This window comes from Arachis hypogaea, chromosome 9, assembly GCF_003086295.3.
Source record: "Arachis hypogaea cultivar Tifrunner chromosome 9, arahy.Tifrunner.gnm2.J5K5, whole genome shotgun sequence".
Classification (NCBI taxonomy): Eukaryota; Viridiplantae; Streptophyta; class Magnoliopsida; order Fabales; family Fabaceae; genus Arachis; species Arachis hypogaea.
In genome coordinates, this window is record NC_092044.1 from 113542873 (window position 1) to 113558287 (window position 15415).

The following is a 15415-nucleotide window of genomic DNA, read 5'->3' on the forward strand; positions in this document are numbered from 1 at the left end:
ACATTTATCCAAGGTAGCATATTTTGCTACGAAGTCAACAACCTAATTAGTAGTTTTTTTAGATTGGAATAACATCAGCTTGTCAGTTCCAATAAAAAACTTCAATAATTATATTTAGGGGTAAGTATTGTTTTGGTCTCTAACGTTGAGGCTGAAAATCGAAACTGTCCCTCATCTAATTTTTTATTTAGAATCGTTCTTAACGTTTTTTTCGTATTAAAATCGTCATTTTTATTTAAATTTTTTATTTTATTCCTAAAGTATCCCTACTTTAAAAAAAATTATAAAATTAAAAAAAATAAAACAACGCGTGTGGGAAAAAGGGAAAAGGACGTAGGGGGCGGGGCGGGGCGGGGGTGGGGTGGGGGGAAGGGGAGACGGGGAGGGGGAGGGGGAAGGGGAAAGGACGCGGGTTGGGGGTGGGGGAAGGGGAGACGGGGAGGGCAAGGGGGAAGGGGAAAGGGGGAGGGGGACGGCGGCGGCATTGGTGGTGGTGTTGGTGTTGGTGTTGGTAGTGGTGGTGGTGCTGGTGGTGATGTTGGTGCTGGTGTTGGTGTTGGTTGTGGAGGTGGTGTTGGTGTTGGTGTTGGTGGTGGTGGTGGTGGAGGTAATTGTGTTGGTAGTGGTGAGGGTATTTTTGTCCAAAAAAATAAAAAATGACAATTTTAATACGAAAAAAACATTAAAGACGATTCTAAATCGAAAATTAGATGAGGGACGATTTCGATTTTCAGCCTTAACGTTAGGGACCAAAACAATACTTACCCTTTCTATTTACTAGAACATGTTCAAAACTAATAAAATTTTTGTTGTGAATGAGACTCAATACTTTTAAATAGTCTGTTTTGCAAACAACCTCTTTATAATCACACTCCCAAATTAAGATAAGACTTCGCCATATAGCATGCAGCTCACAATGAAGTATAGATAAAAAAAAAAAGAGTTTCGATACATTCTTTCAACCAGCATTCGTTCAATTCACAATCAAATAACCAAAACCAGCAATATTATTATTGGAACTTATACTAGCATCACAATTTACCTTCACGGAATATTGTAGAAGAGGAACTCAGTAAAGATAAGAGATAAAGGAACAAGAAATTGATGCATATGAAAAATAATAGTGAATTTTTTTAGATGAATTATGAATTAAACTCACAACTATTTCAGGTTTTCATGTTTCATCCGAATAAAAAATATCATTATTTTTATTTCTCCAAATCCAGCACAAAGTGATAAGAAAAAAAAGAAATTACCTTGTCTTTCTCTATGAATCCCTATATAAAATTTAGATTAGGTAAAACAAGATTTAGTCTGATCTATATATCTTTAACTTTTGGACAATCGTAAAAACAATGAATGACAATTTCATGGACAAGTAAGCATCAATGACAAAGATTTGAGGAAGTCAACCCACGATCAAATTTAAAGACTGCAGTGGGGATCGCATTGTGAACAGCAAGTCATAACAGCAACTTATATTTTTTTGGAACCTATAAATGCCAAATTCAAAGCCAACTGTCGTGTTGATTACATTTGATTTATCGTCTAGGAAGCCATAAATAATCATTACTAAAAGTATAAACATTTGAAGATGATCCATTCTCTCTCCAACTAACTAATTTCTCAGCTTGAATATCTGAATTATACGCAGCAACTTTCTTATTAATATCACCTAAGTAAGGAGTAGAAAGATCATTAAGAGGCCATGTTTCATTTTTTTATACATTAGAGATTTGCAAAGATGTATTTAAGATATGGACAAATGAAATTTTCTTCGGTAAAAGGCCTTTAGTTCGCCAAAAATCAAACCAAAATACCACAAAAAATTTTTTAATTATTGTCGGATTAATCAAATAAATTTGCCGCTAAATAGATTATCGTCGAATTTACCGTCGTCTTGTAGTTGACGGTATAAATGGCGCCGAAACTCTATTATCTTCGGATTTTTTTCGTCCGACGCTAATTACCGGTGAATTTTCCATCGGTATTTTCAATAGATTGTCGAGTCTGAATTAATGATTAATCTGATGGTACATCTGCCGGTAGGTTTTTATTTTTTATTTTTTTGGCATAATTTAACTACAACTAACAATTAAATCAAATTAAAACTCTTATTAACAAAATTGTTATAAAAAATCTAAAATTAACAGAAATTATTAAATTATTTTATTAAAAATAAATGGATGTACTCTTTTATTTGTTGTCACAACCAACGAAGCTATTTCAACTTTTTCGTCATGTGCGAGCTATCAAAATTTAAACTATAAAATTCCACATAATGAAGATAAGTGTTAGAAAATAATTTTAAAATTTTTTTAAATAAGACTAAAAACACAATTTATTTTTTAAAAGAAAAATCAATATTGTACTTGATGACAAGGAGGCAATTGGACTGGCAGGTGGGGAAGCAATTGTCAGAAATGAACATGGGAGACGTAATCACAAGTTGGCAATCAACGTGGTCTGAAAAGTGAAAACTGACTAAAGTTGGTTGGTGTTGCTACGGGATAAGGCTAATTACTATTTTACTACTTATTACTTACTACCAGCTACAAGAATGGGATAATTTTGCCTAACCACGACTACTGATTCAGAGATCCAATTGAATTAATACATTAATACTACGAAGGAATTGTACAAAAGTGATTGAGAAATTTGTTAAAACTATAGATGGGAGCAAGCATGATCCATGAAATTAGTAGATTATAATCTTTGATTTGCATGGTTCAAAACTCAATTTTGCTTCAGATTTTGTTGAGTGAAAAATCCGGAGAAGGGAGTATCCAAAAGTCCAAATTATATTGGAAAGCCTCTTACTCTGATTTTTTTAAAAGAATATAAAACAAACAATAACCAATAATACAAATTTAATTAAGCTTAGCATGTAGTAAGATCGAATTAAACTAATACAGTACTATCTAATACGCAATAGTGTTAGTTTTTTACCACAGTGTTCGTTTTATTGAAAGAGAGGCTTTGCCGACTTTGAGATCCGAAAATTTTCCTATATTGGGAAGGTGCCACGTGTATGAAGGAAGTGAGGCGTTGAGAGTTGTGGTCCTCGTGGACGGACGCTCCACCAAAAAGTAAGACTCGGTCTCAGTTCTCACATTCCCAACGGAACCCTTTGATATTTCATCAGATTTTTTCTCCAAATAATAATAATTTAATTCATATTCGTGTGGTATACTACTATCTTATTATTCACTGTGCCATAAAGAGGAGCTTTGAGTTGGTTCGTGGGTGCAAAAACCGATGTGATATCTCGCAGGAGGCACCGCCCGCATGAAATAACCATATAATATCAAAATAATTATAAGATATTAAATATAAATACGTAAATATAGAGCAAGTGTGGTTGGAACGAACCTCCACTTCCCTACAAGTCCCCCTTTTTTCTCTCCCTACCTCCTTCACTTTTGTGTTGTTCTTGTTCCTCTCTTCACTTGTTCTCTCAATTCTTTTCTTCCTTTATTTTCATGTTGTTGTGAATATTATTGAAGATTGGAGAGTTCTTCGTCTCTGTTACGTACAGCAACCTCAATAGGTACTGCTACTACTTCCTTCTTCAATTCTTAGTTTACCTTTTCCTCTCTGTATTTTCTTCTCTTCGGATCTGTGATTCCTTTGGAAATTCTCGTTTATTGTTCCGTCTTTTCCATTTCCAATCCATTTTCGGCGTATTCAGCTCCTTTTTTTTTTTTTGCTAAAACTAAATTTGATACTGTACCTTTTCCAGATCTGCTTTATCTCAGCTCAATTTGTTCCGTCTAATTCAGTTGGTTGTAGGATCTATTTTTTCTGCTACATATTATTATCCATGTAAAAATTGGTTTTAATTTCTGTTCTTTTGTTTTTTGCCTTTTTTTTTTAAAAAAAAAACTGGTCATAAAAATTGAAATGGTTTTCCTGTTAGATCTATAGCGGTTGAGAAATTCCAGGCATAAATTATTATTTTAAATTATCTTTTACCTTGTAGAAATTCGGTTTGGTTTTTGACCGGATCTTAACCTAGAGCTGTTCAAAATAATTGAAGCACGTTTTTCGATCTCTCTGCATATAATATAGGAGTATTAGTCATATTGGAATAGTTTCAAACACGCTTGATCTATTAACTCATTTAAACGGTTCATTCTAAATCTGGTCATTTCCATGTTCATGAGGACAGGTTCTAGCTATAGTTGTTGATATAGAATCCAAGGAAGAAGAAGACGATGGAGGATATGTTTGCCATGATCCAGCAGCAAAACGTCGTCGCATCATCACGCCAAGACTTGAGCTGCGTGGTTTGTCCCAAGCCCCGCCGACTCGGCCTCCTCAACCTTGCCGCCACCGCCAACGACCATCCTTCCAGATCCTTCCGGTGGCATCTCAGGTAATGGTTTTCTCTTTCAAGTTTCAACCTCGACCTTTTTGTTCTTCCGATTGATTCCCGTTCCTTTTGGTTCATTCGTATATTTATTGAATTTTGCATACTTTTGTTCTGCAGTTGCCAGGCGGAGCCATGTGATTCAAAATCTGCCGGGTCAAGTCCTCTGGACACAATCCTTACCAAAGTAATTTTTCTTTTTTTTTTTAAAAAAAAATTTACTCTGATTCATTTTCCTTGTGACCATGGATCTGTGATTTATGTTTGATTAATTATTTTTTATTATGATTTGTACTTTGTTTGTGTCTTGGTTTAATTGTTGTTTTTTGGGTGGATTTGCAGGGTGATTTTGACATGGAGGAGGAATCATGGCCACAGGTTGCATCGTCTCCCCCATTTTTCTGCGGGTCACCGCCGAGCAGAGTAGCTAACCCACTGATTCAGGATGCTCGATTTGGGAATGAGAATTTCTCGCCTCTCTCCCCATCATCGTGGGTGGTGGTTCCCTCTCCGTCGGGGCTGCCACCCTCTCCTTCCAACTCTGCCAGGAAAGGAGGCTGCGTTCGAGCCAATTTTGGTAACAATCCGGCCGTCAGGATCGAGGGGTTTGATTGCCTCGACAGGGATAGGCGAAATTGCAGCATCCCTGCTCTGGCTTAAGAACAGAGACAGAGAGCAAGAAAACCCCATCACACATATATCTTCAGATTTAGATTTCAGATTACCGCATATACACACACAGCAGAAGAGCTTTGATAATACGCACACCTTCGGGAAAGAGGAGTTTTAGATGTCTGAAGACGAAAACAGTAGTTTATCTTGTGTCTGTTTTTTGTGTAAATAAGTTCAGTTCAGTTCAGTTAATCTGCAAGTGCAAGCATGTAAATGTTAATAGTGTTCTTGTGTAGGAAAAAATCATTTAGTCTTTATCAAATAATGAGGTCTCAAGCTCAAAATTGGGAGGGCTTATTTGGGTTTTAGTTTTGGCTTGGGCCTCTCTCTTTTAGGTGTATAATAGAAGATCATCATCCTCTTCTTTGTAAGTAGAATCTTTGGAGGATGATGGTTTGGAATATTTCATTTTGATGTTCTTTTTAGGGGTCTTTGAATTGTAACTAGCCGGCTTAAGCAGGAAAATATGTACAAAAGAATGGTTTATTTGAGAATCTTCAGTTTATGGGTAATTTAAAATAAGGAAAGTATGATCAAGTTTACTTTGTACAACAGAAATTGGAAATTGGTTTGTGTTTCCTTATGTTTATTTGGTGGTGCTGTTATGTTATTGATGTTCCTCTTCGATTTGGGTGCTCTAATAAGTTATGCTTGCGTTTAAAATTTAAATGCGAACTTGCAGTTTTGCTTATGTTTTACGCCAAGCGCTTGCTTTGTATGGGGACTCATGGGAATTATGAATGGGCGAGGACGTCGCTTTATCATAGTTTTCAATTGTTTCTTGCGGAATCGACAAACGAAAATGAAGTTTCATTTCGGTCCTATTGTACCTTTGTTCGCTGCGATGGTTCTGTCCACGCGTTTTCGATGTTTTTTTAGGAGATTGTGTGGTTATCAGATTTGTTGGAATCTGTTGGACCTATTGCAATAAATTCACATAATACAATAGTAGCCAAAATCTCTAATTAACTTATAAAATTGGTTGATATTACCAGTTTAATTTACTCTTTTAATTTTACCTAACATTTCAATTTTCTCTGCTTTACAGATAACTTCTAGAAGTGATATTTCAGCATTTCTAATAGAAAATGTATTGGGTATTAATAGTTTAATACTAATTGTGTACAATGTGTATAATGAATTAAAAAAAATAAAATTATAATTAAAAATTAGATCAGTAATTAATTATTTAATTTTAAATTTTAAAATTTAAAAAATTAGAATTAGCATTTAAACTAATTTACATTATGTATGATTATTTTTAATTTTACCGTAACTTTCAATATATATCCAAAATTTACTGTCATCTTCTTCTCCGGTTCTTACCTTGCGTCACTGAATTCTTCGCCGACCATACCGTCGTCGCATCGTCCTACCGACATTGTCCTCACCTTCGCCGGTCAGTCCAATGCACTTCGCCTTCCGATGCCTAACATTGCTGCTGCTATTTTCGCACCTCTCTTCCGATGATACCACCATACTTTTTTTTCTTCTTTGGATCCAAGCATGGTTAACTTCTTTCATGATTTGAACCCTAAACCATAAACCCTATGTTTCATAACAATGCCACTTTCGTCATGCCTAGTTCTTCAAAACTATATTTCACCATAATAATTGTTTCTTCTCTTTATTTATCATCTTCTTCTTTTATTTTAATAGTCAATTTAGGATAGTCATTTTAGTAGGTATGCGGATGGTTATTTTAATTTTTATGTAGATGATTATTTTGATTGGATTGGGTTTAATTAGTTATATATAATTAAAATATATTAGATGTTCAATTCATTAGGTATGCGGATAATTATTTTTATCCTTAAGTGTATGGTTATTTTTACTAAAGGTGAGTGGTGTGTGGCAAGCCAAATAACGACAATGGGATGATTATTAATGAACGTGGAGTAGTTGCCAGTTGAAAAAGAAGAGAGTATTGGAGTAAAATGCTTTACTAAATTAAGATTTTAGATGGTTATTTTTTTTCAAATAACTAACTGAATTTTTTAAAAATTTAAAATTTAAAATAGAGAGATTTAAAATTTGATATAAAATAACTGATGGAGAATTTTTGAATTTATTATTTATTTTTATTAAACTAAATAACTAACTCATTATACACATTATCAAAAATTTTTATTGGCTCTTTAACATAATTCTTTTCAATATATTTTAAAATGAATATTCGTAAGTTGATTTTTTTACTTGTTACGTTCTTTCTTTCTTCTTTCAATCAGTTTATCCTTTTCAAGGATTTTTAATTCTTTTGCACCTTAAAAATGTCTTGGCGTCCATCTCCCACACAAAAAAGCTTCCCCCAGTTGTTAGTTGTTAGGTTTTGATGAAGTGATAGTCATATAATCAGTTACTTGTATCTCTGAGTTTGCTGAAGCTTATGTTTCAATATTGATGTTACATCAGTAAGAGATGCAGGTTTGTCTAGTAATTTCTATAGAAGAAATGAATAGGAAGGGCGATATTAATTAGGAGTTAGCTAAATGGTTTTGTTAATATATATCTTAAAAATATATGTTAAGATTATTAATTGAAAAAAATTTCGTCGAAAATATATAAATATTAAATTTTTAATGTATTTACCATGTATTTATTAAAAAAAATAATTTTAACATGTGTTTTTAGAATATATCTTAACTAAATTTTTAAATGAAAAAGTGCTTTAAGGTGTTTATTAAGAAGATAATAAGAGATATTTTAAAATTTTTTATATATTTAATACGTTGAAAATATAACCTATTTATCTTTTCAAAAACAAAAACTTTTTAATGGTATTGTTAGCTAGTGTTTTGAAAATACTTATTAGGAAGATCCATAAATTTAATAATTTTGTTCATCACAAAATATGTGACTTATCACAATATTTCACATTTTTCTTGTACATTGTGCTATTGGCCAATGAATAAATTAAGTGATGTGTGATCTGTTGTTTTGTGGTTTGTGTTTAGACTTGAAAGGAATTTTCTTGTTGGACGTAGATGGATATCCAACACTAATCAATAGAAGTAGCTATCGTCCAAATAATGCTCGCCGGCATCTTCCAAAGATGCCGGTGGATTTGAGACTAAAAAGCTTTGTCACATTATTTACTAGGAAAATTACATTGGACCTAACTATGAACTATGGGTGGGAAGAAAGTAAGGATGCGTTTGTTTATATAGACAGGACATTGAAATAGAAATATCGAGATATAAAATCATGTTTGGTAGAGGCGATATGAACAGAGACAATGTATTCAGAGATACTGAACTAGTGTATTTAAACACAGAAACACTAACAAGAGACACAACTTATTTTTTATTTTTTCTTTCATTATTTCTGTTAATTTTTCATAATTATATTTTTTATTGTTATACTTTTTATCTCAAATTTTTTTAATAAAAAAAAATAAAAATAAATTAAATTTTCATAATTTGTTCTAGTTTATCACCAAATAGAATACAAGAACACAAAATTTTGTATTTCTATCCATCAGTGTCTTATCATGTCTTGTTCTCAGTGTCTTGTCCTGTCATGTTCTAATAAACAAACGCAGCCTAAATTCACAAGTAGACTTGCAGTATATAAATACTAAAAGTAATGATACTATCAACTTAAGCTTAATATTTTTTAGGAGTTAAGTCTCAAAATAGTTTTTAAAATTGCACTCAAGTTTTAAAGTGATCCTTAAAATTAATAATTCCCTAAATTTATCTTTAAAGTTGCATTCCGAGACTTATAGTAATCCCTAAAACATTTTTTGTTTATTGAAAAATTGAGCCGAACTAATTTCTGTTAAAACATCAATGTTTTATATTTAAAAAAAAAAAACAGCAATCCCCTCCTAAAACCCTAATACTTTCTTCTTTAACTCTATTCTTCTTCTTCAACATATCACAAAAATAAAAACCAGCAACACAAAATATCACAAAAAAAATCAGCATCAATAAAAAAGGATCGATCAACTTAAATAGCAAACATCAATCAATGTAAACAGTAACAAGCACAAAAAATAGCAATAATAAAAAAAATCAACAATAATTATAGAATAGAAAACAACTAAAATCCATCGTTGTTGTTATAATGAAACAGAATCAGCAGCAACAATCATCCAGAACATTAAAAAATAATGATTGAATAAAAAAAAAACTCACTATGGCGGAGAAAGAGGAGGGAAGAGGAAGACAGAAGGACACAGAGAGAAGACAAGAGAAGATCGCCGATGCACGAGCAGTGACAGCAACAACTAGAGAGGTAGGTAGAAGTGAGCAGTAGCGGCGAAAAACGAGACGATGTGTTGATGTAGCGGGGTTGACTTGTGGCGCGGCGACGACAATGAAAGTTGAGACTTTGTGCTTTGCCTCTGTTTTTACCGTGTTTGAGTGTGAGAAACTAGATTGGGGAAGGGGTTGAGTGACACGGTATTGAAGCGGAGGCCGACGAGAGGCGACGGCAACAAAAGTTGAGGAGAATTACGTGTGTTTAGTGTTATAAATGTGAGAGCATGTTTGGAGAGGGAGAGGGTGTCATGTTAGGGAAGGATAAGAGGAAGGGAAAGGGTCTCAGGTTAGAGAAGTAGAAGGAGAAAGGGAAGGGGATGGGTTGTGGAAGGAAAAGGAGAGCGTATTTTCTTCTCTTCTTTTTTTTTTTCTTCTTTCTTTCTTTTTTTTTTTCAAAACAACGTCGTTTCAAAATTTCGATGAATAAAAAACGTCTTAAGAAATATTATGAGTCCTAGAGTACAAATTTAAAGATGAAATTTAATAACTATTAATTTTAAAGACTACTTTAAGACTCAAGTCCAACTTTAAAAGCTACTTTAAAACTTAACTCTATTTTTTTTTCATGGTACTATAATAAATTAATGATAGTATCATATGTAGATATTATAAGAGTCCACATGGTAGATACTATGTAGGGTTCATGGCAAATTCGAATTCATAGTATACAATTACTATAAAAAGAACGAATTTATCTAAATATTCGTAAACTTATAAGAATGAAAAAATTGTTTTAAACAAAAAATTTGTCTTTTGTACTATTATTAATAAATGTCCTAAAATTAGTAAAATACTCATTAATAGAATTGACACTGCATTTATTTATAGGCATAGGATACTAATACAAAAATATAGAAATACAAAATTATATTTAACAAATAAGATATGAGTAGAGACATTATGTTTAAAGACATTAAATTAATATATTTGTGTTTATCATGTTCATTTTTTATTTTTTTATTATTTTTGTTAATTTTTTATAATTATATTTTTTTTTTAAATTTTTTGAATAAAAAAATGAGAATAAATTGAATTTTTAAAATTTATTTTAGTTTATTATCAAACAAGATACAGGAACAATAATTTATGTATTTCTGTATTTTATATTTTATTTTTAGTATCCTATCTTATTTTATTTTCCGAATCAAACGCAGGCTAAAAATTAAAAGACAATTACAATTTTACAATAATAAGATGCACTATACGTAATCTAGTTTTTTTTTTCTACTTTTACTAATGGGCCGTTATAACTTCTTGGTTCAGACTTTATAATGAGCTTGAACTTGTTATTAAATCGAGACCAATGAAAGGTAGCAAACTTGTTATTAAATAAAACACTGAATTCCTTTTTAAAGAACGCAACTGCTTACTGGTAATCAGTTAAAGCCCATATTCCAATACGGTTTACATAGGCCTGTTTCTTTGATTTCCCAATAAAGGCCTAAACAGAATTCTTTCCCCGAGATAAAATGTAAAAACTGAACATTTTTTTTCTTAAACAAAAAGGACTATCCAAAAAAAAAAAAAAAAGAAAGAACGAAAATAGAATGGTCCGTCTACCGGAAAACAACGAAAGAGGATAAATCATCATTATGATACTATTATCCCTTAGGGGACATCGATTAAAATAAAACCTCATGATTATTGAACCTCAAAATAAAATCATTAAAACATAATCCATCATTTGTAGTGCATTATTTATTTTAAATCGAGATTGTTACTAGATTACACAAATAAGAGCATAACGTTTTGATTGTTTTCTCTGGCAATAAAAAAGAATGTGTTGTGACGGTGTTTGCTTCCTAAACAGAATTTCAACGAGATTTCGTGATTCATGTGGTGGTGCATCAAACTTGCCATAATGGTGTTCTATTTCTCAGTGACACGTTGCTCTCTTCAATCATTTCATTTCTAACATAGTGGCGGCGCGCGCTATGCAACCATGTTAAATCAATGCAAAGTTGCTCTGATCTCAGCCACTCACCAATTTTCATTTCAACATCTTACTATATTATAGTCACTATAGATATTATTAGTAATATTTTGACCATTATTAATAAAGATAGCGGTAGTAGTTTGCTAAGGCTAACTGCCCTTTGTGATAAGCACATAGCCACCTACTGAAAGTGATCACCAGCTTAGCAGCTCTATAAATCAAAGGATATATTGCACGAACCGATAGATTCAAAACGAATTTTTAATAGTTAATATGATATATTAAATTTTAAAAGTGGTAGTTGTTAAATAAAAATGTGCTAGAATTTGAAGCATTAATTTAAATTGAGTAAATATTAAAAAAGTGGTCAATTGAATATCCGGAAGTGGACAAAGCAAGCTAAGACAAGAAGAGCAGAATGGGCAGACATGCATGTGAAGTTACTATTTGCAAGTTGCAATCGCTGTCAATGAACAGCAAACCCGATTTGAGATCCGAGACAGCTAAAGTGGCAAAACGTCGACTGCATTAGGAAACAGTCTCCATGATCCATGGATATTAATGTTAATGCTCAACTTGCTTCCTACTTCAATGATAAATATCTTGGGTCAACCATGTCGAGCTCTCAACCTTTAAAGTAATAAGTTAATGGATCTCTCATCTTATAAATTTTTCATTTTTTTTTGTTTTATTTAATCTGGGACTAACTTCATACACTCCTCACAATTACAACATTAACAAAGTACTCGGTTAAAACAATTTGAATTAATCGAGTATCTGCTTAAACAAATGTAAAAAATTAAATCATGTTTTATGTATACTATAATTTATTAGTTAACAACAAATCTTTTAATAGAATTTAAATCCATAATACATTAATTGTTGACTTCTCGAATTGAAAAATATCGTAAACAACAAAAAAATTTATATGATAAGTTGTATATTTCTTATTTTTTGACATTGAAAATGATTAATAAAAGATAAGAAAAAATAAAAAATTTATTTTTTATATCATAAAAAAATTAGGATATAAGAGCGAGTGTAGAGAAAAAAAATTCAAACATTATTTTTCGGTTTTTATTATTGACCTACTAGCTATCTATGGTTTTTTTCTCTATCTGATTTGTATTGTGTGTATTATTTTTATGTTCCGTTTGTTTGAATGCTCGTTGTATCACTGTAATCTGTAAACGCCATTATTGTTTAAGCAGAGCTAAGTGTTAAATTCTGCCGCCAAATAGAAAATGAGAATGAATTATTATACATGTAATGAACATAGAGGTCCACTTTATTTTATTCGGGTAAGTAAGCCCAGTGGGAGTATGGCCCACCGAGAAAGGGAGTGGGCCTTAAATACTAAGTAGTAGTTATCGGAATAAGAGAAAAGCAACAAAATTGGAGGGGATAATGGGATATTCATATTTGGCTAAAAAAAGGAAAAAAGAAAAAAGAAATGATCAAGTTGGAGGGAGGGAAAGGGGATTTGGTGTTGATGGTTGATGGTAACAAGTTTCCAGCTTTATGCATGAGATTTGAATGCTTGTGAGATGCGATGCAAAAAGGTGTGGCCCACAGAGTAATTTGGAGTTTATGCCGACAGTGGAGCATGCATGCAACAGGAGCATATTAGGAACAGTGCAATATTGGAGTAGGCATGCTGCTTGTGAAGGCATGCATCTGACACTGTCTATGTCTTTCACCTCTCCCAATCATATCTCATTTCTATGCAAACTCATCAACTTATGCTTCCTCTCCTAATTACTGCCGCTTGCCCAACATGCATTTGCCTCTCTTTTAATTTGCCTTTCTTTTCCATCATTCACACGCCACTCACTGCCCTCACCACCATGCACGGACAAAATCATTCTAAGCCCATCTCCCATAAAGAAATTTAAAAAATATATATTATTATCTAAACCAAATTGTGTACATAATTAACATGCTTTTTTTGTGATGAGATGATTAATGTTATGCACATGAATGTGCTTATGGGTATGGTTAATGTGTCTCTAAATATGTAGTTTATATTGACTAGTATTATTTTTAAAAAGAAAATTGTTAGGTGTTTAATATTTTAATTATATTTAAATTAAGGATTAAGTACAATTTTAATCTTTAAGATATAGATTAAAATTTTTTTTCGTTCTCAATCTTTTTTTCATACAAATTCATCCTTAAGATTTAACTTAATTTTAAAATGATCTTTACTTTAGGAACCAAAATCGTACGAAATTGACGACAGAAACGGAGGCATAGTGAATCGTGGATAATTTTTTCTTCTTTCCTTCTCCTTTCTTCTTTTTTTCTTTCCCCTTCGAAGGAGAAGAAATATTCTCTTTCTCTTATTTTTCTTTTTTTATTTAATCCAAAATTTTAATATTTAAGTTAAAAGAACATTTTAAAATTTAATTTTAAACCTTAAAAACGATTGTATACAAAAAGAATTGAGAACGAAATAATTTTTTGACCAATATTTTAGGAACCAAAATTGTACTTAATTCTTAAATTAATATTAATTTAATTCTTTTTTTACGGTTGACTCCTAAGTCCTAATATTTTTGTTCTGAAAAGTTGGAACTTGAGTTAGCGCCAATCTAAGGCTTGTTTTTGGTCCCCATGCATAGCAATACTCCAAGGAGGATAAATTAAATAAAAAATTTAAAGAAAGAAAAGCAGGGATTCAGTTAGGCATAGGATGGGTTGGATGAGCATGTGGATGCACGATTTCACAGTTAATTAGGTAGTATAGATAACCGTAAAAGAAAGCATGCACTAGCATATCTATATTGAACCTGGATAGATTAACTAAAATAATGAAATAAGTGTTTGAATTGCGTATTAATGAAAAGAGAAAAATATGATAGGTAGAAGAAAACGTGAATTTTGGTTTGCATAGAGACTAGGGTGTGTATAGTAGTAGTTGGGGAGGTGAGTGTAAGTGCATAAAAGTGGGCCAGATGCAGAGTTTGACTCGGTTGGGGCAAAATATTTTGTCGTCAAGAGAGAGGGGCAATGCCGGTTATTCATTCCCTCACATGACCTAACCAACTTGTCCATCCACTTCTCTTCTCTGCTATAAATACTCCCTTTTACTTTTCATTACTCACAAGTCACAACCCATTCCTCCCCCTTTCTAACTCCATGAAGAGGCAAAGGGCACCTGCTAACATCATGATGAATCCTCCTCCTCCTCCTCCTGCTACTGCTGCTGCCAAGCCTGAAGATGTGTCTGTAATAATGGGCAAGAAGAAAGCCAAGAAAGAGGCAACTACCGCTGAGCAGCAGCACAAGCGGGTGGAGGAGAGCAACAGCAACAACAACAACAATAACAGCAAAGAGGTGGTTATTACGCCTACTGGTGGTGAGGATACTAGTAACTGTGAGGAGAACATGATGATGATGATGGCACCATGGATGGATGAACAGATGTCATGGGGATCTGCATGGCATCCTGGGTGGGACATGGACTTCATGGGTGAAGACTTCACTGCTGCCATGTACAGTGATGTTGTTTGGGACTATGATATCTGGAACCTCAACAACCAAATCCCAATTCCACATTACATGCAATGAGGAATGAGCTACCTACCCTATCCCTAATTTCTGTTACGTTTATTAATCTTCACTCTTCTCCATGTATTTACTACCATGTCTTTCTTTCCTCCAATCTTAATTAACTTATTAATTACGCCACTTAATCTCTCTTGTAATCACTAATTAAGTAATTGGCTGGTAATGTGGTCAACTAACACCACATGTGAGTTTGGTACACTATTAAATAAGACACGTCGTCACACGTCCCAATCTTACATTAACACCATAACAGTTACGCTATATTGTAAGTTTGTAACTTGAAATATCTAAAGGAATCAGATTCACATATAATTATAACTGTCCAGTCCCAGAATTAAAGTGGATTCTGGACTCACATCTTCAGACGTGCAGGGGAGAAACTCTGCTTTAATTATTTCCTATATCGGATACTATATATTATTCTTATCATACCCACTACTCTTTCATCTTTTATCAGATTATCACCTCCAAACAGTTACTTCATACTTATGCTTTATTATTATTTATTAATTATTTTCATTGTCTCCGTGTGACACACATTTGGTTACATAAAATCCAATGAAAGGGGAAACGTAAGGCAGCTGGTAGTGTAGGACT

General features: G+C 32.8%; 2 protein-coding genes across 2 annotated transcripts; both read left to right on the forward strand.

The window, feature by feature from the left end:
• Nucleotides 1-2953: 2953 nt before the first annotated feature.
• On the forward strand, nucleotides 2954-5602 carry LOC112712089 (uncharacterized). Its single transcript, XM_025764886.3, has 4 exons — nucleotides 2954-3550; nucleotides 4172-4378; nucleotides 4493-4559; nucleotides 4715-5602. The coding sequence occupies exons 2-4, from the start codon at nucleotides 4218-4220 to the stop codon at nucleotides 5030-5032; spliced, it is 546 nt and encodes a 181-aa protein (XP_025620671.1). The 5' UTR covers nucleotides 2954-3550; nucleotides 4172-4217; the 3' UTR covers nucleotides 5033-5602.
• An 8538-nt stretch (nucleotides 5603-14140) lies between these two features.
• Nucleotides 14141-14938, forward strand: LOC112712090 (uncharacterized). Its single transcript, XM_025764887.3, has one exon. The coding sequence runs from the start codon at nucleotides 14387-14389 to the stop codon at nucleotides 14816-14818; it is 432 nt and encodes a 143-aa protein (XP_025620672.1). The 5' UTR covers nucleotides 14141-14386; the 3' UTR covers nucleotides 14819-14938.
• The last annotated feature ends 477 nt before the right edge of the window (nucleotides 14939-15415 follow it).